The 21,654-nt window shown below is 42.4% G+C and overlaps 1 protein-coding gene across 4 annotated transcripts in view; it reads left to right on the top strand.

Annotated features, from left to right (window-relative positions):
- The first annotated feature begins 3,415 nt into the window (after nt 1-3,415).
- The window catches only part of cluap1 (clusterin associated protein 1), a 31,111-nt gene continuing 12,872 nt past the window's right edge, over nt 3,416-21,654 (top strand). The window contains exons 1-7 of one of the 4 annotated variants that reach the window (XM_043711524.1): nt 3,416-3,759; nt 6,780-6,891; nt 8,577-8,661; nt 8,783-8,962; nt 9,695-9,790; nt 19,571-19,654; nt 20,814-20,947. In XM_043711524.1, the coding sequence (XP_043567459.1) occupies nt 3,738-3,759; nt 6,780-6,891; nt 8,577-8,661; nt 8,783-8,962; nt 9,695-9,790; nt 19,571-19,654; nt 20,814-20,947 (713 nt within the window). In that variant the 5' untranslated portion in view covers nt 3,416-3,737. Of the gene's footprint in view, nt 3,781-6,779; nt 6,892-8,576; nt 8,662-8,782; nt 8,963-9,694; nt 9,791-19,570; nt 19,655-20,813; nt 20,948-21,654 lie in introns of all 4 variants that reach the window. The other 3 variants (XM_043711523.1, XM_043711527.1, XM_043711525.1) reach the window with 3 other exon arrangements.

The following is a 21,654-nucleotide window of genomic DNA, read 5'->3' as shown; positions in this document are numbered from 1 at the left end:
TGGCCACCATTGCTTGGTTGGTGGGGAGGGAGGATATGACATCACAAAAGAGCATTTTGTTTGCTATGATCACGGCAATCGCACACTGAATGTACTTATCTTTGATGAATATTGTGAGACTAGTTCCTGATGTGAGGGGATTTTGTATTGAGAAATTGAATAAACTAGACCTACCTTTCATGGAATTTTGAAGAAAGACGTGGTATAATTGAAAGGTGTAAAAGCTTTAAGGGGCTTGACAGTGTAAATGCTGATGTTTCCTCTGGGTTCCAAATTTAGATCTCTCAGTCACAGAATAAGAGATCATCCATTTAGGACTGAGTGACTGTGAATCTTTGGAATTCTCTACAGTAGGGAGTTGGGGCTTCTCAGTTGTTGAATATATTATCAAAAACGTTGACAGATTGTTGAGTACTAAAGGATATGAGGAGTATGTTTGAATAAAGACCTTTGTACACGATGGCTTATCATACACATATGATCTCTAACATCATAAAATGTCACAGATGTAAATAAAGATTTAGGGCAGTAGCTAATTTATACTCCATGTGGAACATAACATCAGAAGTGTAGAGGGCCATTAGTTAAGAAAAACAGCTGTGACTTAATTCTGAAAACTTATAGTGGAAATTGGCTGTGTAAGTCATTATGGCTTTGAATATTCCAGCATGTACTCCTGAAGAAGTAAAATTATATTTGAGATTGAGTTGCAAATTCTTCCAGTCTTAGTGGCAGAATTATGCAATTGGCACAAAGTTGAACAGAAACCTGAAAACATATAATAGTAGCAACTCTGTTATCAGTACTAAAGAGTGTTGCAAGCTGCAACAAAGAACCAAACCAGTTTTTGAGCTCTTGAAGACCAATTTTAAACACTCTGCTTGTGTTATTTATGAATGTTACGTGTTTAAGACTAGAGCTCAGGAAGAGAAGGAGAATACTGACAATATGTGACTGCAATGAGATGTCTAGTTAAATGTTATGAGTTACTGAAGGATGATTACATCAGAGACAAGATTTTCTCAGAAAGAAGTGATTCTGCTTTAAGAGTATGTCTATTGAGAGGAGCGAAACCTATTGTCAAGAAAACTGTTCAAGTGTAGAATCTCTGAAGTGTTTACCCATCAACTGAAGTGTATTGATGGAAGAACTGATGGAATTACGTATTATGCTGAGAGACAAACCAGTCTTTCAAACACAAGGCAATTGAAAGGAAGGATGATTTGAGGAAAGGACAACATAAAAATCCAGTACTGGATTTAAGTATAAGGAAGATAACACCAGAACGAAAACAAAGTATGTTTAGCACAGGGAAAGCAGTGCTCTAGCTGGAAGAGGCTTTCCAGCTTACATGATACTGCAAGTATCATGCGAGAAAAAAAACTGACTATGGATGAAGCGCTATGGATGAAGCGTTGAACAGATCACTTCAATCTCACTGGAATGGATTATCTTGTTAAAATCAATTACTATTACATAGAAACAGAAACTAGGAGCAGTAATACACCATTTAGCCCTTTGAGCCTTCTTCACAATTCAATATGATCATGGCTGTGCATACAACTCAGTATTGTGTTCCTGCCTTCTCCCCATACCCTTTGATCCCTTTAGTCTTAAGCAATAATAGTCTTATATCTAATTTTTTTGAAAACATTCAATGTTTTGGCCTGAACTGCACTCTGGGGCAGAGAATTCCACAGTCTCACCATTTTCTAAGTTAAGAAATTTTCCTCATCTCAGTCCTAAATGGCCTACCCTGTATCCTTCGACTGTGATCCCTGGTTCTGGAAGTTCAGACTGCTGAGAGTTAGGCCAGCTGAAAGAACATTCCTAATATGATGAGCGATAACAGGCCTCAATCCATGAATTAAACTCTTAATGAATACTTGGAAAATTCAGCACTACACATCCTCACCACACTATACCCAATCAAGTGGAAGTTAAAATTGTCAAAGGATCATCAAAAAATATATTGGATTCAGCATAAATGTGTACAAAGGTTATTCTTAAAATGCAGGAATAAACCTACGGAAGCATGGAAAGTAGTCTAGATCAGCAACTAATGTAATGCCACATTCCACAGCATGGCTGAAGCCAATCGCAGTAACAGTGTTTGACAAAGTCCAGGAAGTTAAATTCCAGTTTGATAAAAATGCTGAATCAGTGCCAGGGTTAGAAAGTCATCAAAGTACAAACATTCAACACAAGTCAGTCCATTTGGCAATTTGAGACTTGAGACAGAAGTCATCAACTTAACTTTACATTATGAAAGCAAATGACCAGATCTATCATTGCAACCATATATGGAAATGTACAACCAGAAAACCTACTTCTTCATATCAAACAACTGATGAAGGAGATTTGATTTGTGAATTGAACAAGGAACTGAATCACCAGCAGTTCTGGGGTCAACACTTCTCCAAAACAAAACATAATCAATCTGTTCAGACACATCATTCCTCCATGTCAGGTAGGACCTTAACCGGTCTGTAGAGGGCTCTGAGGTATACAGTATACTACTATTGTGCCATAAGACCCTCAATTCCCAAAAATACAATGGATTTACAGCACCAATTATCACAGTTGCCATGGTAGCAATGCTCCAAGAGAAGTAATGGCACCCTAATAACAGTTGACACCACAAAAACAGCCAAAATAGTTTGAATGCATACTGTTAAAATGCATGATTTGCGTCTAATGCAGGTACTGGCACAGGCAAAATTGAGGTTGACTAGAAAGAACAAAGTTTTTTCCCCTGCATGACAATTTTCTTTATGGATTATGTTCATAACTTACAACAGATCTACTCATGCTCCTCTTATGTTCTTACTGTGCATGCATTTTATTAATGAAAGATTGGTTTAGATGAATATCTTTGGTAGCTTGTGATGCATCACACTCATATGACCTATGATATCTATATATTAGATTAGATTACATTACAGTGTGGAAACAGGCCCTTCGGCCCAACAAGTCCACACTGACCCGCCGAAGCATAACCCACCCATACCCCTACATTTACCCCTTACCTAACACTATAGGCAATTTAGCATGGCCAATTCACCTGACCTGCACATTTTTGGACTGTGGGAGGAAACCCACGCAGACACGGGGAGAATGTGCAAACTCCACACAGTCAGTCGCCTGAGGCGGGAATTGAACCCAGGTCTCAGGAGCTCTGCCACCGTGCCGCCCACACGATGTACATATATATATATTTTTTTTTCAGACAATATGTACACCACATGAAACAGAGTGATAGTGATTGTGAATGTGAAGGCAGATAAGCAGTGATCTTATTTGAAGGCAGTTCAGGTTTTAAGAGCCCACTGTTTCTGAAGATCTGCGACATAATCATGTTTAATTTCGACTAACATCGATAGCCTGCGTCAGATGACGTCACCACGCACAGTGCTGTGACTCCCAGAATGCCTTTCGCGCAGGGCAGGTTCTGGGATCTCCATGGAAACGAGGCCTAACGACAAAGAGAGAGATATGGAACTCCCCATTTTCAGTGCTCAGGAGAGGATTTAGGAAAGGTCGAGCGGGCAAGACGGGTACAGCGTCTGGTGGGGATTGATACAACTACGGGGTAGCAGTCACGGTTTGGGAATCAGGGACGGCCCAGGGATTGGACCAAAGCTGTGCTGTACTGGATATAGTGGGTGTATAGTATTTGTTGTGTTTCATGAACAAGGAAGAACGAGCCCATCTGGACACCAGATTCCATCAGCATCATGTCATTCAGAGACCTGAGGAGTAAGGATAATTTTCACGTCTGTGAGTTTGGGCTCTGGGTAGATGTAGCGTTGGATTTACAGAGATTCGGGTTCAGTAGGTCTGCTGTTTAACCCTGGTGGATCATCATTATCATACGTTATTTATGTTTAGACATTTTAAACTCTAGGGTAGAGCTACGGAGAGATGAATTATCTTTGATTGCATAGTTCCTCCTCCACTATTTGTCCAGGGCTGAATTTTGTAGTTAGTAACGAGAATAAGATTTACTTTGCATTATCTCCAAGGTTATTCCTTACACCATCCTTTGTTTTATAAACACTGGCTGAGGAATGCAATAATTTGCCATTAGGTCCACACTATGCAGATGCATCAATTATTAGTACTTTGTTAGACTTGGGGAAAGTGAATTGAGAGTGTTTAGCTGGAAAAGCACAGCAGGTCAAGCAGCATCTGAGGAGCAGAAGAATCGACATTTCAGCCAGGGCCCTTCATCAGGAATGAGGTTGGGAGCCTTAGGGTGGAGAGACAAATGGGAGGGGGATGGGACTGGGGAGGAGGTAGTTGGGAGTGCAATAGGTGGATGGAGGAAGGGGTACAGGTGTAGGTCAGAGAGGAGGGTGGAGTGGATAGATGGGAAGGAAGATTTACAGATGGGATAGGTCATGAGGATGGTGCTGAGCTGGAAATTAGAAACTGGGGTAAGGTGGGGGGGGAGGGAAAATGAGGAAACTGGTGAAGTCCACATTGATGCAATGGGGTTGGAGGGTCCCGAGGCGAAAGATGAGGTGTTCTTCCTCCAGGTGTCGGATGGTGAGGGAGTGGCGATGGAGGAGGCCCAGGACCTGCATGTCCTCGGCAGAGTGGGCAGGGGAGTTGAAATGTTTGGCCATGGGGCATTGGGCTTGATTGGTGCGGGTGCCCCAGAGATGTTCTCTAAAGTGCTCTGCGAGAAGGCGTCCAGTCTCTGCAATGTAGAGGAGATTGCATCGGAAGCAACGGATACAATAAATGACATTTGTGGAAGTGCAGGTGAAACGTTGATGGATGTGGAAGGCTCCTTTGGGGCCTTGGATGGAGGTGAGGGGGGGAAGGTGTAGTTGCAGGTTTTGCGATTCCTGTGGTGGCAGGGGAAGGTGCCAAGAAGAGAGGGTGAATTGTTAGGGGCTGTGGACCTGACCAAGTAGTCGCGGACTGAATGGTCTTTGCAGAAAGCGGATAGGGATGGGGAGGGAAATATACCCCTGGTGGTGGGGAACGTTTGAAGGTGGCGGAAATGTCGGTGGCTGATGTGATTTATGCTGAGGTTGGTGGGTAGAAGGCGAGGACCAGGTAGGGTTCTATCTTTGTTGCGGTTGGAGGGGTGGGGTTTGAGGGCATATATGTGGGACATAGATGAGATGCATTGGATGACATCTTCAACCACATGGGAGGGGAAATTTTGGTCTTTAAAGAAGAAGGCCATCTAGTGTGATCTGTGGTGGAAATGGTCCTCCTGAGAGCAGATACGGCGGAGGAATTGGGAATATGGGATAGCATTTTTGCAGGAGGTAGGGTGGGAGGAGGTGTAATCCAGGTAGCTGTGGGAGTTGATGGATTTGTAAAAAATGTCAGTGTTGAGTTGGTCCTCGTGGATAGAGATGGAGAGGTCTAGGAAAGGGAGGGAGATGTCAGAGATAGTCCAGGTGAATTTGAGGTCGGGGTGGCATGTGTTTGTGAAATTGATGAACTGTTTGATCTCCTCGTGGGAGTACGAGGTGGCGCCAATGCAGTCATTAGTGCAGCGGAGGAAGAGGTGGAAAGTGGTGCCGGTGTAACTCTGGAAGATGAACTGTTCTATGTAACCGACAAAGAGAAAGGCTGGGGCCCAAGTGGGTGTCCATGGCTACCCCTTTTGTTTGGAGGAACTGGGAGGATTGGAAGGAGAAATTGTTGAGGGTGACGACCAGTTCAGCCAAACGGATAAGAGTGTCAGTGGAAGTGTACTGGTGGGGACATCGGGAGAGGAAGAAATGGAGGACTTGGAGGCCCTGGTAATGGCGGATGGAGGTGTAGAGGAACTGGATGTCCATAGTGAAGATGAAGCATTGGGGGCCAAGGAAACAGAAATCTAGGAGGAGGTGGAGAGCGTGGATGGTGTCCCGATCGTAAGTGGGGAGTTCCTGAAGTGGTGGGGATAGGACAGTATCGAAGTAGGTGGAAATGAGTTCGGTGGGGCAGGAGTAGGCTGAGACGATAGGTTGGCCAGGCTAGTCAGGCTTGTCGATCTTGGGTAAGAGATAGAATTGGGCGTTCCCGAACAATGAGGTTGGAAACATGTGGGTGGGACATCCCTTGAGATGATGAGGTTGTGTATGGTCTGGCTGATGATGGTTTGGTGATGGGGTGTGGTGAGGTCATGTTCATGGGGGCGGTAAGAGGAGGTGTCTTCGAGTTGGCGCCTGGCTTCAGCGGTGTAGAGGTCAGTGCGCTAAACTACCAGTGCACCCCCTTTGTCCGCTGGTTTGATGGCGAGTTTTGGGTTGGAGTGGAGGGCTGCACGTTGTGAGGGCGAGAGGTTGGAGTGGGTGAGGCAGTTGGACAGGTTGAGGTGGTCAATGTCACTGCGGCAGTACGAAATGAAGAGGTCAAGGGCAGGTAGCAGGCCAGCACGGGGTGTCCAGGTGGATGGGGTGCGTTGGAGGTGGGAGAAGGGGTCCTCGGTGGGTGGGAAATTTAATTAATTTCAAATGAGGAAGCTGTTGAAATCCACATTTATCCCGTGTGTTTGCAGGGTCCTGAGGTGAAAGATGAGGGATTCTTCCTCCAGGCGTTGGGTGTTAATGGTTTCTTAGACTTGTCAATATTATTCCTCAAAACATATTTAAGATGAAAACTTCAAGGATCAGTGTACAACTGTGGAAGCCCATCAGTTCAAAACTATTGTTTGATACCGCAACAATAGAGTATCCTAATGAGAAGTACAATTATGAGGAAGTTCCAGAAATTAGCACCCCCAAGCTGCTAATTGATTCATTTTTGTGTAACGTATTGTATTTCAGACTTCACTGAGATGATGAGGGCTCTGGGCTATCCTCGTCTGATCTCGATGGAAAACTTTCGGATTCCAAACTTTCCTTTAGTAGCAGAGATTCTTATTTGGCTTGTTAAAAGGTTTGTGATCTTACATGTATCTAAAATACATCATATCAAGGTAAATGACAGTTAAGCTTTCTTTTAGAAAGTGCACTGAACAAGAAACCTTAGTTATTCACTGTAAGTGGAATGAATTGTGAAGGTTTTGGTATCAAATCCACTTTGGTATCTGCACCCATAATCAAGGCCGACTATCCAGCACAGCAGCAGTGCACTCTATTTGGAAGATTCATCATTTTTCTCTCAGACAGCACCAACATCATCTGAAATATCTAAATATTCATCTTGTTTGATCATATTAGGATTTTGCTATGTGCAAATTGCTTACAGCATTTGTCTATATAGGGATATGAATACATATTAAAATGATTGCATTTGCTAGTGGAAGAACCATGTGCAGCTGCAAAATCACATCATCAGTGCATGACTGTATTTCTGTGTTTGGTATATTAGGTTATTGTAGAGAGAGAGAGAGACTCATCTAGAATATTCCCAGTGATATTTGCTTGCATTACTGGACTCCAGATTGAAAATTTGGCACTAAAACTTTGGTTTAATATAAGACTGTTTAAGACATAATAAATGAGAAATCTTACCAAATCTTATGGCACCAGTATGTTACTGTAACACTCTCATCCTTCTGCTGACATGCAATTGTTTATTACAGTCTGTTCATTACAATTCTAACTAATCCTGAAATCCTAACTAATTCCTACAATACAGGGAAAAAGGCATCATTTGGATTTGTATATTATGTGACTGTGTGGCTGGAAAAGCACAGCAGGTCAGGCAATGTCCAAGGAGCAGAAGAATTGACGTTCGGGTGTAAGCCCTTCGTCTGGATTCCTGATGAAGGGCTTATGCCCAAATGTTGATTCCTCTGCTTCTCGGATGCTGCCTGACGGGCTCTGCTTTTCCAGCACCGCACTCTTCGACTCTGATCTACAGCATCTGCAGTCCTCACTTTCTCCTATTACATGACAGTCTTTGTTTCAGGATTCAATCTGTTAAATTTTCAGGAAAGGCATGTGTGTATCTGCATGATGTGCAAATGGCTATAGGCCACCATCTTGAATGGCAGCTTGCAGAGGCAACACCTGATAGTTCAGTGATCTTTCTTACTGTTATCTAAATGCATTAGGCATTTAATTAATTACAACTAAAGGGTGCATTATGGAAACAAACCCCAGACAATGGTAAACAGCTTTAAAGCAAGTATGTATTATGTTGTTAGCTTTAAAAAGGAAGTTCAGATAATTCAGATCATTGGTCTGCTGAGACTTGAGATAAGCGGTTTGTTCTTGCTGGAAAGCATGACGTTTTGATTCTCCTGCACTACATTTGTTGTAGTTGACATAATTTACCATGACCTTCCCTTTCAACTGTGTTTTAGCTGTGTTTTGGGACTATTCTTAAAAGTTCTAAGTTCATTTAAAAGGGGGAGAGGTTGGAAAAATAGATACAAAAACAGAAATGACTGGAAAAGCTCAGCAGGTCTGGCAGCATCTGTGAAGAGAAATCAGAATTAACGTTTCATGTACGAAGAGTCACCAGACCCAAACATTAACTCTGATTTCTTTCATAGGTTCTGCTTTTCCAGCAATGTCTGATTTTGTTTTTGATACAGATCCGCCGTTCTTTCGGTTTTTATTGGGAAAATAGGTACATTGGAAAATAATCTTTCTTGGATTTTGTTTTATCAGATACGAGCCCCAGACAGATATCCCAACAGATGTAGATACAGAACAGGACAGAGTTTTCTTCATCAAAGCTGTAGCACAATTCATGGTAAGTGGCAAATAGGTCTTCCTCAGCCTAATGTGTGAAAACTGTAGTACAGCTTGAATCTGGGATAATCGCCAGAAACCTGCAGTAGGTTTTGTGAATATATTTATTTGTTGTATTGCAGGCTACTAAAGCTCACATTAAGCTCAATACTAAGAAGTTGTACCAGGCTGATGGATATGCGGTGAAAGAGTTGCTGAAGATTACTACCGTTCTCTATAATGCCATGAAAACAAAGCGAATGGACAGAAGTGAGGATGCTGAAGAAGACAGTTCAAAATTCAAATTTGACTTGGGGTCAAAGGTAAGTAATGCAAATGAATTTCTCATTCAGAACATGGTTAACACAGATGTTTGAGCAGTACCATACAAGAGAACTTCAGTGCAAATTCAGCAATGCCCCTCAGTTACTGAAACAGATTTTCACTAGACCATCCCTCATGACCAGCACTATTGTTTTCTAGCGCTGATAAATGGCTCATGCCCGAAACATTGACTCTCCTGCTCCTTGGATGCTGCCTGACTGGCTGTGCTTTTCCAGTATCTCACTCTTCGACTCTGATCTCCAGCATCTACAGTTCTCACTTTCTCCTATTGTTTTCTAGCTCCATTTCTGACTCATTACCCTTTCTAATGAAATTCTGCTCTCCAAGAGCATTGCCTTTTTGAATTTGCACCATATTTTGACTGCAAGTATGTTTAATGCTTCAGCTTTGCTGTTACTTTGAATTGTTGCCACAAGGTCAAATTAGCAATTCAGCACCCAACCATACTGGGAACTTCAGTGAAATTTTCATTTTGGCCTACAGTAGTGGGATGTTTTAATCATGTCCCCATGGTAAATGTACACCTGATACAAACCCAGTGATTTGCTCCTGGACACTATAAAATATCTAAATAAACTCTAACAGCGCATAGTTGAGGAATTTCGGTGCTAACATAGAGTCTATGTCTTCATGTTGTAAACTCCCCATAATAATATTTGAAGAATGCTGTATTGTAGTTTTAGTATTTTGCATCTTTTCATCTATTCCAGGTATCAGATTTGAAAACTGCCAGACAGCTAGCCTCTGAGATTACCTCCAAAGGAGCAACAGTGTTTGATTTATTAGGAAAAGAAGTAGATCTGAGGGTGAGTCAGCAGATTTCTGATCAACCAGTAACTGACAACCAGAAGGTAACAATATCCCAGAATAAAAGATAAATTATTTTACTGCGTTCAATATAAACTTGCAACACTAGTTTGACATTGTCAAAAAACTTGCTGCAGTTTGTGTGACTGTAGTAAGGAGGACTTGCTTCTGAACTTTTGAATATCTCCACTACTCAAAACATTGACCAATAAAGCAAGCATACCTGCGATTCCCCTTTCAAGGAACTGTGAACCTGCGCTCCAAGTAGAATTGTAACAGGAGGTAATGAGCATGTCTGACAAAGGAGAGCCAGTGGATGTGATCTATTTGGATTTCGAGATATCTTTGACAAAGTGCCGCACAGTTGGATGCTAAATAAGGTAAAAGCCATGGGTGTTGGAGACAAGATACTGGCACGGATAGAGGATTGGCTGGCAGAAGGCAGAGTCTACACTAATGGTTAAGATTCTTGGTAGTGTAGGTGAGCAGAGGGATCCTGGTGTTCAGGTACATAGATCCTTGAAAGTTGCCAGTCAGGTTGATAGGTTGTTAAGAAGGCATGCGGTGTGTTAGCTTTTACTGGTAGAGGGACTGAGTTTTGGAACCATGAAGTCATGCTGCAGCTGTACAAAACTCTCCGGCTGCACTTGGAGTATTGCGTACAGTTCTAGTCACCGCATTATAGGAAGGATGTGGAAGCTTTGGAAAGGGTTCAGAGGAGATTTACTAGGATGTTGCCTGGTATGGAAGGAAGGTCTTACAAGGAAAGGCTGAGGGACTTGGGGCTGTTTTTGTTAGAGATATGAAGGTTGAGAGGTGTCTTAACTGAGACACATAAGATAATCAGAGGGTTAGATAGGTTGGGCAGTGAGATCCTTTTTCCTCAGATGGTGATGGTTTGCATAAGGAGACATAGCTTTAAATTGAGGGGTGATAGATATAGAACAGATCAGAGGTAGTTTCTTTACTCAGTAGTAGGGATGTGGAACACACTGCCTGCGACAGTTGTAGACCCACCAACGTCAAGGACATTTAAATGGTCATTAGATAGGCATATGGACGAGAATGGAATAGTGCAGTTTAGATGGGCTTCAGATTGCTTTCACAGGTTGGTGCAACATCGATGGCTGAAAGGCCTGTACTGCATTGTAATGTTCTATGTTCTAAATCACTGGTGAATTGGCAATTCAGCAAAATGCTGTGGATTCTGAAAATCCAAAACAAAACAGGAAAAATTGGAACCCACAGCAGGCTATGCAGTATCTCTGGAGAGAGAAGTTAATATTTAAGGTTAGCGCTAATTGGCTGACTTCAGCAAATTACATAGAAATTGCAGTGAGGCAAAGGGTATTAATCAACTGGTCTAATTTTGGTAGTTATGCTTGACAGGACCCTCCTTCCACTACTTGCTTATCTCACCCTTTTGACATTATCTTTTCTACTTAATCCAGTTGTCCGACTCCCATTAAAATTGGGGCGGCACGGTGGCACAGTGGTTAGCACTGTTGCCTCGCAGCGCCAGAGACCCGGGTTCAATTCCCGCCTCAGGTGACTGACTGTGTGGAGTTTGCACGTTCTCCCCGTGTCTGCGTGGGTTTCCTCCGGGTGCTCCGGTTTCCTCCCACAGTCCAAAAGATGTGCAGGGTCAGGTGAATTGGCCATACTAAATTGCCCGTAGTGTTAGGTAAGGGGTAAATGTAGGGGTATGGGTGGGTTCGCTTCGGCGGGTCGGTGTGGACTTGTTGGGCCGAAGGGCCTGTTTCCACACTGTAATGTAATCTAAAAAAAAATATTTCTCTGCTACTTATTTACTTCAAAATGGAGCTGAAGCACATGCTAATGGGACAAAGCTCCCAACATTTGGAGTTGACTGAGCCGACAGCAGCTGCTAACTAGAATAAAGAACGAAGAAAATTTACAGCCCAGGAACAGGCTCTTCGGCCCTCCAAGCCTGAGCCGATCCAAATCCACTGTCTAAACCTATCGCTCAACTTCTAAGCATCTGTATCCCTTTGCTCCCCACCTACTCATGCATCTGTCCAGACACACACTAAATGAGTCCACCATCCTACCTCTGCTGCCAATGCATTCCAGGTAACTACCACCCTCTGTGTAAATCCCCCTTAAACTTTTCACCTCCCACCTTGAACACGTGAGTTCTCATAAATGAATCCCTCACCCTGGGAAAAAGCTTATCTCTACCTACCCTGTCTATACCCTTCATGATTTTTTAGACCTTAATCAGGTCCCCCCTCAATCTCCTTTTTTCTAATGAAAACAATCCTAACCTAATCAACCTCTCTTCACAGCTAGCACCTTCCACACCAGGCAACATCCTCGTAAACCTTCTCTGCACCCTCTCCAAAGTGTCCATTTCCTTTTGGTAATGTGGCGACTAGAACTGTACACAGTATTCTAAATGCGCCCGAACCAAAGTCTTGTACAATTTTAACATGACCTACCAGATCTTATACTCAATACCCCGTCCGATGAAGGCAAGCATACCATATGCCTTCTTGACTACTCTGTCCATCTGTGCAGCTACCTTCAGGGTACAGTGGACCTGAACTCCTAAATCTCTCTGCTCATCAACTTTTCCCAAGGCTTTTCTGTTTACAGTATAGTTTGCAAAAGACAATAGTTTTGCTAAAACCTATGAACTAACTGACATGGTAACACGGGCTGGATTTTCATCCACCATTGTAAGTGCAAGTTATGTAGAGGGATGTTGAATTTTAAAAAATATATTAGTGCTTGCTTTCTTGACCCTGGAAGACTTGTATGTAATCAACCTGATCGCTCTTCCAAGTTTACGGGTGGACCCCTTCCTGAAGATTTGCTGTCTCATAATGGTGGCAGAGGCCCCAATGTCCACTTCCATCTGTAATGCTTTTCTGTTTATCAATAACTCCATTGTGATCAAGTCCACCTTTCTCGCTTTTACACTTGTCAGACATAACTGGCCACCTCACCTCGGGACCATCTCCGAACTGTACATTGACACTGTACTATTTGATTTATTGTGCAGGCTTTGTTTACTTTTTGTTGTACAGTTTATATTCTGTATTTTCCTCCAGTAAGGAGACTTGCATTTATGATTGACCAAACCTTTTTGTTTGGTACCTAAAGCATTTAACTTCCCTAAATCTACACAGGTCTGTGGGGTGGCTTCACTGACATCTGAAACAGTCTGCTTAATCGGGGTCTATCCGAGGCTGTTGAGTTAACTATTAGATTAGATTACATTACAGCGTGGAAACAGGCCCTTCGGCCCAACAAGTCCACACCGACCCGCCGAAGCGCAACCCACCCATGCCCCTACATTTACCCCTTACCTAACACTACGGGCAATTTAGCATGGCCAATTCACCTGACCTGCACATCTTTGGACTGTGGGAGGAAACCGGAGCACCCGGAGGAAACCCACGCAGACACGGGGAGAACGTGCAAACTCCACACAGTCAGTCACCTGAGGCGGGAATTGAACCCGGGTCTCAGGCGCTGTGAGGCAGCAGTGCTAACCACTGTGCCACCGTGCCGCCCTTGTTCTCGCTCTTCCAGTTCCCATATTCATTTCCTTGCTTTTACCAGTGCCTTCACTCTGAGTACAATTGCTGTTTGTGATTTCCCATCCTAATGGTGGATTGTGCTGTTCAAAGCATTTTGCAACTCCATAGCTCCCCTTCCATGGTCTATCGTCCCTTCAGTGACTAAAGCAATCTCCAGCGATTTTGAAAAAAAAATTAACTTTTAATTTTGATGAAAGCTTCTTTCTTTATGGCTTCATCATTAGTGCAGCATACTATATAAATTTCTTAACATCCCATTTAACATAGACCCAAAGTCACAATGCTCTGGAATCTTTGAGCCTCACCAACACTTTGAGCCTGCAGTGTTCTCTCCTAGGGGTCTGTTCGTCAAATTAAACTTGTAATACGATAAAATTACTGGGAGCTTGGGGTGGCAGTTCCGTTTGAGTAACTATACGATCTCTACAAATGTTTTTGTATCAAGGGAATTCAGGCAAGTTAAGTTTCAAATCAGACTGTCTGTTTCCCAAATGCAATTTAAAAAATCACTGTGTTTCTCCTCCCCCTCAATTTCATTCTCACAGAAAAGGTTTTAAGCATTCTACATACACAGTGTCACCGATTTACCAGGGCCCAACTTAGAAATGTAATACCATACAGGGTTATGTTAATATTAAAGATCTGACATGTGAATGTTTTGCTGTACTTGTGAATGGCTATTTTATATTGTCCTGCATTGTGTTCTAACTTGTCTACAAGTTGGCTTGTGAACAGACTCAAGAATAGAATCCATTTGCAACCCAGGGTCTGTCTATATTGTACCCACTTTTCTGTAGCCAGGTTGAACAGGAACAGCTCTAATTTTCTGAAGAGAGGCATTTGATGATTCTCTTCTTTGCAGAATGGACTTTTCTGGACTTATTCTGCAACTTCTGTAGCTTTTTCTTGCAGTCTGAGTTGCTGGCCTTTATCTCCTTGTCAATGTAATCACTCAGAAGCTTAGCTTTGCTAGTTATCTTGCAAAATATGATTTAATACAGCTATAAATCTAATTTACCAAGTACATTGCAGTCTATGTATGCCATGCTCCCCATTCAACTGCTGGGCAAGTCCCCACATGCCTGTGCACAATCTCAACTGTTCTCGATTGGACCAGCAAGTCACTTGACTTCTCCCTCTGCATTCATCTCTTAAAAGAATTTCTTTATTATAGAGTCTGCTTTTGAAATATCCGAGATAAATCACTCCACCTGCTGGTTTCCATTGATTAATAGATACTTTGCTTTGGAAATGAAATGGCTATCAGTTTTGTCAGTTTCAGACAATGTAGTTGTAAGTATTTGTGATGACAGCTGTAGCCATTATGAATGCTTTGCTGGATTTTAAATGATCTACCGTAAATTCTCTAAATGCAAATGCATGAATCACAAATTTGTCTATCTGCGTCAAAAAATAAGTAATATCAAAAATCAACATCAGGCAAAAATTGTATACGTGCAATTTTAAAACTATATTTTTAAATGAGCTTCTCACAGAGATTCTCGGGAACGGAACCGGCATGGATAAAGAGGAATGACTGTCATGGCTTCAGCTCAGTTCGTTGTCCATTGATTCAAGAAAGCTTGAAGATGTGGATTACATTATTGTACAAACTAGAGAGAGTAGCTTTTTATTTGTCATTTCTACCATATATACCTGATCCAGTAAAAATGAGACAGCATTCCTCCAGGACTAAGGGTGCCACGTGGACAGCACAAACTACACAATCGTACACAGCATAAAGTGCATAAGAATTGCAAAACATGCAAGTTACAGTGTAATAGAAGAATAATAAATAATAGACATTTTTCTAGCAGCATTTCAAAGTAGTGCACAGAACTCCAGATGGGAAAGAGTCCGATCATTCATACTGTGTTAAGGAGCATGATGGCTTTGGGGAAGAAACTGTTACACAGTCTGATTGTGAGAGACCAAAAGCTCTGGTATCTTCTGCTAGGTGGCAGGAGGGAGAAGAGTTTGAGTGAGGGGTGTGTGGGGTCTTCCATAATGTTCTTAGCCTTTCAGATGCAGCGTGTGGAGTAAATGTCTGTAATGGAGGAAGAGAGACCCCGATGATCCTCTCAGCTGTCCTCACTATCCGTTGTAGGGTCTTATGATCCAAGTCGGTGCAAGTCCCGAATGAGTCAGTGATGCAGCAGCTCAGGGTATTTTCAATAAACCCTCTGTAGAATGTGGTGAGGATGGGGTGTTGGGAGGTGAGCTTTCCTCAGCTTGCGCAGAAAGTAGAGATGCTGCTGGGCTTTCTTGGCTATGGAGCTGGTATTGAGGGTCCAGACCTGTCACCAGGTATATGCCAAGACATTTGGTGCTCTTCACGATCTCCACGGGGGAGTCATCAACGTCCAGCAGAGAGTGATCGCTCTGTGCACTCCTGAAGTCAACAACCATCTCTTTTGTCCACATTCAAAGACGGGTTGTTGGCTCTGCACCAGTCCGTTGACCCATTGTTAGTGCTGATGAGACCCACTACAATCGTATCATCAGCAAACTTGATGATGTGGTTCAACCTGTGAATCTGTGCACAGTTTTCTCTATTCAGGTTTAAATTTTGGTGTGGTTGAATTCAGAGTTTTGATCAATTGCTAGTGATTATTTTTTCCAGTTATTTTGAAATAACTCCTTATGCTATGTGCATGCCTGTATGTAGTGCAAGGTGAATGACTACAGAGGAAGGACAGGTGACAAGGGGGGAATCTGAAAGGGAATGGGGCAGCATGGAGGTGGGTGGGTGTGAGATTAAAGGATCATTAACCCTTGGAGAACAAAGGAGGTCCTTCTAACTGATTCACAAAATGCACTGTAAACCTGACCCCTGTGTGAAAAGATAAAAGTCCTTTGCTAATTTACAGACCTGTTGAAATGTATTTCAGATGAGCAATGTTGAGTAGGTTGGGTTTTCCCAAACCCATACAAAATTCTGGGCCCAAGTCTCAACGCAGTGCAATGTTATTCATGCTGCAGGACTCCTGGTAGCTGAAGGAAACACAGTTGTCCACACTAAATGTGTTCCTACTGGAATGCAAGCATTTCAAAAGGGACAGTATTGTCAAACAAGCTATTGTTTGGCCTTAAACAAAGAAAGAAAGAAAGAAAGAAACAAAGAAAATTTACAGCCCAGGAAAAGGTCCTTCGGCCCTCCAAGCTTGAGCCGATCCAAATATACTGTCTAAACCTGTTGGCCAATTCCTAAGCATCTGTATCCCTTTGCTCCCCACCTACTCATGCTTTTGTCCAGACACATCTTAAATGAATCTACAGTGCCTGCCTCTAACACCTCTGCTGGCAACACGTTCCAAACGCGCACCACCCTCTGTGTGAAGTACTTACCGCATGTATCCCCCTTAACTTTCCACCTCTCACCTTGAAAGCGTGACCTCTCGTTATTGAATCCTTCACCCTGGGGGAAAAAGCTTGTCTCTATCTACCCTGTCTATACCCTTCATGATTTTGTAAACCTCAATCAGGTCCCCCCTCAATCTCCTTTTTTCTAATGAAAATAAACCTAATCTACTCAACCTTTCTTCATAGCTAGCACCTTCCGAGGCAACATCATCGTAAACCTTCTCTGCACCCTCTCCAAAGCGTCCACATCCTTTTGGTAATGTGGCAACCAGAACTGTACTCTGTATTCTAAATGTGGCCAAACCAATGTCTTGTACAATTTTAACATAACTTGCCAGCTCTTATACTCAGTACCCCGTCCGATGAAGGCAAACATACTATATGCCTTCTTGACCACTCTATCCATGTGTGCAGCAACCTTCAGGGTACAATGAACCTGCACTCCCAGATCGCTCTGCCAAGGCTCTTCAGTTCATTGTATAATTCGCTGTAGAATTAGTCTTGCCTAAATGCATCACCTCACACTTTTCTGGATTGAAAACCATCTGCCACTTGTCCGCCCAACTCTCCAGTCTATCTCTTTCCTCCTATATACTCTGACAGTCCCTTATGCTTTCTGCTACTCCACCAATTTTTTGTGTGTATTTGCATTGATAATTTCCGACTTAGTGATGCTATAGTATCATAGGCTTTAAATTACACAGCTCATTAAGATGTTTAGATCACTTGCTCATCTAAATAAAAAACGGTTTGTGGAATTACACCATTTGTCATAATGCCAATGTTATTCTGTTCATACAGCAATATCTCCAAATCTTGCTGTCTCCAGGGATGCTTATAATTGTCTGTTAACTTCATGGATGCTAATTTCGTCAGCACCTTATTCTGCAGCCTCACTATCCTTAGTCAGGACCATGGAATGTGAGTTTAAGTTATTTAAACATTGAATCAGGTCAGCTGTTGACCAGGAATAATCTTTTACGGAGTTAATCAAGCTCAGGAACAATTTACTGCCTCAAGTAATAGGTCCAGATTCTCTGTAGATATTCCAGAGGGAGCTGGTCAGGCTTCCGAGTGTGATCAACATAACCTCCGAGAGAAGACAAATGAGGTTTCGGGGTATTGTTTCTCTGTCAGTGTATAAAGATAGGTGGAGGTTTTTTCTTTGTTCTGTCATGGGGGTTTGGCCAGCATTTATTGCTTGTGCCCAATTACTTTTGAACTGAGTGGCTTGATCAGCCAGAGGGCAGACATTGCTATGCATCTGGGGTCTCATGTCAGACCAATCTTGTAAGGATGCTAGATTTCCTTCCCTAAAGGGCATGAATGAACCAGATGGGTTTAATAACCATTGGTGACAGCTTCATGTTCACTGCCACTGAATAGATTTCAATTCTAGAATTGTTAATTGAATTTAAATTCCACTAGCTTCTGTGGTTGGAAAGGAATCTGTGTTCCCAACTCGTTACCCTCGGCTTCTGTATTTCCAGTGCTAGGGAACATTAATACTCTGCCCACCATTTTTTCTGAGTTTTTGTGTGACTATTATAGCGATAGAGAGTAATTCGGAATGCATCTTTCTTGCACTGTGGGATACCAGAGGCTTGTTTAATCACTGTTAGAAGTTAGAGAGGAATTCGTTTTGAGTTTTCCTTTTCTATAAGACCATTTAAACCCCAAGATCATAAGAAGTTAGAATCAGAGTTATATGGTATGAAAACACACCCTTTGTTCCAACCAGTCCATACCAACCATAATTCCAAACTAAACTAGTCCCACATGCCTGCACATAGCCCAAATCCCTCCAATCATGTACTGATCCAAATGTCTTTTAAACATTATAACTGTATCTGCATCCTCCACTTCCTCTGGAAGTTCATTTCACACACAAACTAAACGCTATTTTTTAAAAAAATCCCTCTTTTAAAATCTTTCTCCTCTCCCCTTTAAAAGTATGGCCCCTAGTCTTGAAATCCCCCCCCCATAGGGATAGGAAATCTTCTGTTCACCTTATCTAAACCCCTCGTGATTTTATAAACCTCTATAAGGTCATCCCTCAATATCCTATGCCAGTGAAAAATGTCCAGCCTCTCCTTATAAGTCAAACCCTCCATTCCTGGCGACATTCTTGTAAAAGTTTTCTGAACCCTCTCCAGCTTAATAATGTCCTTTTTATTAGAGGGTCACCAGAACTGGACACAGTACTGCAGAAGAGACTTCACCAATGTCCGGTACAACCTTAACTTGATCTCCTGACTCTTATACTCAAAGGTCTGAGCAATGAAGGCAAGCACGCTAATTGCCTTCTTAACCATCCTGTCCAGATGAGATGCAAACTTCAAAGAATTAGGTCTTTCTGTTCTACAACACTACCAAAGGCCCTGCTTTTAATTGTATAAGCCCTACCCTTGTTTGTTTTTCCAAAATGCAAGACCTCACATTTATCCAAATTAAACTCCATCTGCCCCTCAGTCCATTGACCCGACTGATCAATATTTCTTTGCAGTATGAGATACTGTTCTTCGCTGTCCACTACACCACCAGTTTTGGTGTCATCTGCAAACTTACTAACAATGTCTTCAATGTAAGAACAGAAGTAGGCCATTTGGCCCCTCGAGCCTGCTCCATCATTCAATAGAAACATTCCTAGCACGTTCCTGTCCTTTTCCTGCAATTTCCCTATTGACCAAGAATCTATCTATTCCTCTCTCCGGAGTTGCAGGTTGTGGATTGTATGGTCCTTTGGTGACAGCATTGGACATCTGAGAGAACCTGCTGTTCTTTACCTATCCCTTGTTTTTAGCTAACTTCTAAAGTTTGTAATGAATTATTCTGTTTCTTTTCCAGGAGATGAGAACAGCCGCAATAGCTAGGCCGCTGGAAATCAATGAGACTGAGAAGGCGCTCAGAGCTGGAATTAAAGAAATTATTGTGAGTGTGCTTTAGACTAGAGAAAGATATAGACCGGTTAGTCATATGAGTAGCACAATGGCAGACAGAATTTAATCTGCAGTAGTTCAAAAGCAGCTCTCAATTGTAATTAGAGACATATAATAAATGCTGGCCAGCCAGCGATGCCCACAATCCATGAGTGAATTTTAAGAAAAGATTATCTTAAAAACAAATGAGAGTGTTGAGAAACTTTGAGATTTTTATATTGATATTTACTTTTTAAAAAATCTGGACTGAAAAGGATATTAGTGCCATGAAAATTAAAAACAGAGGTAAGATTTTGTGTTTTGAAACTAGTCGTGAACCTGAGTACTTGTTGTAACAGTAGCTAATTTTGATAATTTCCCACTGACCTCCTTCAAAATATTTAATTTCTCTACTCTTCCCAAATTACTTTCCCAGAAAATAATATTTTGGAGGGTGGGGTACCAGAAGGACTTGGGTTTCCTCTGCAGATCTGCTGTATTTTCGAGTGATGTAAAAGATTTAATTAATAGTTATGAAACAATTCTTAGAAATATCTATCTTCAACCAGTGTTGACCTTCGTTAGTTTTTCTTAAGTCCCACATCACAACTTAAGTATATAAAGGAGTAGTTGAAGGTACTGTCCTTCAGATGAAATGTTAAACTGAGGCTCTGTTGTCCTTCCCAGGTGAATATAGAAGACCTCATAGCACTATAGGTTAAAGAGGATCAGAGGAGATCTCCCTTGTGTTCTGGCCAATATTTCTTCCTCATTCTGCAACCCAAAAATACATTATCTGGTGATTACTGCATTGCTATTCATAACAGTTTTCAATGCAAATTGACTACATCGATTCCTATGTTACAGCAGCAACTACATTTAAAAAGTACTTAATTTTCTGTAAAATACTTTTTTTACTGTTAAATAAGTGCAAGTCTTTTGTTCTTTTACATATTTTTAATTTCAAATTGATGTTTGTAGAAATTGAAAGCTAAGACAGCCTTTATGTATAATGATAGCTTCCAGTCAGGCAGAAGTTCCCCATGTCCTGATTTTTTTTTTGTGCTGTTTCACTGTGGGAGCAATTGCCAAATTTATTTGGTGGATAGTTTGTGAAAGCTATTTTGCCCCTGTTTCAAACACACAATATTTTGTTGCTGTTTTTGTTCTAGGAACAAGTGCAAAAGACCAAGGAAATGCTGAACAATGTTGCCTCTGATGAAGCAAACCTGGAGGCTAAGATTGAAAAGAAGAAGATGGAGCTTGAGAGGAGTAAAAAGCGGCTGCAGACCTTGCAGAGTGTCAGGTCAGACTCTGAAATGACATAGAGGAGAAAGTGAGGTCTGCAGATGCTGGAGATCAGAGCTGGAAATGTGTTGCTGGAAAAGCGCAGCAGGTCAGGCAGCATCCAGGGAACAGGAGAATCGACGTTTCGGGCATAAGCCCTTCTTCAGGAATGAGGAAAGTTTGTCCAGCAGGCTAAGATAAAAGGTAGGGAGGAGGGACTTGGGGGAGGGGCGTCGGAAATGTGATAGGTGGAAAGAGGTCAAGGTGAGGGTGATAGGTCAGACTGGGGTGGGGGCGGAGAGGTCGGGAAGAAGATTGCAGGTTAGGAAGGCGGTGTTGATTCGGTCGCCTGAGATTGAACAGTTCATCCACTTCACCAACACCTTCCACCCCGACCTCAAATTCACCTGGACAGTCTCCGATTCCTCCCTCCCCTTCCTCGACCTTTCTATTTCTATCTCAGGCGACCGAATCAACACGGACATCTACTACAAACCGACCGACTCAACACGGAAAATCTATCTCAGAATCAACACCATCTACTACAAACCGACCGACTCCCACAGCTACCTGGACTACACCTCCTCCCATCCTGCCCCCTGTAAAAAAGCCATCCCATTCTCCCAATTCCTTCGACTCCGCCGCATCTGCTCCCATGAGGACCAGTTCCAAAAACACACATCCCAGATGGCCTCCTTCTTCAAGGACCGCAATGTCCCCCCCGAC

The sequence above is a fragment of the Chiloscyllium plagiosum genome, chromosome 21, assembly GCF_004010195.1.
Source record: "Chiloscyllium plagiosum isolate BGI_BamShark_2017 chromosome 21, ASM401019v2, whole genome shotgun sequence".
Taxonomy (NCBI): Eukaryota; Metazoa; Chordata; class Chondrichthyes; order Orectolobiformes; family Hemiscylliidae; genus Chiloscyllium; species Chiloscyllium plagiosum.
The sequence above is the reverse complement of the archived record's forward strand: the minus strand, read 5'-3'. Positions and strand labels throughout refer to the sequence as shown.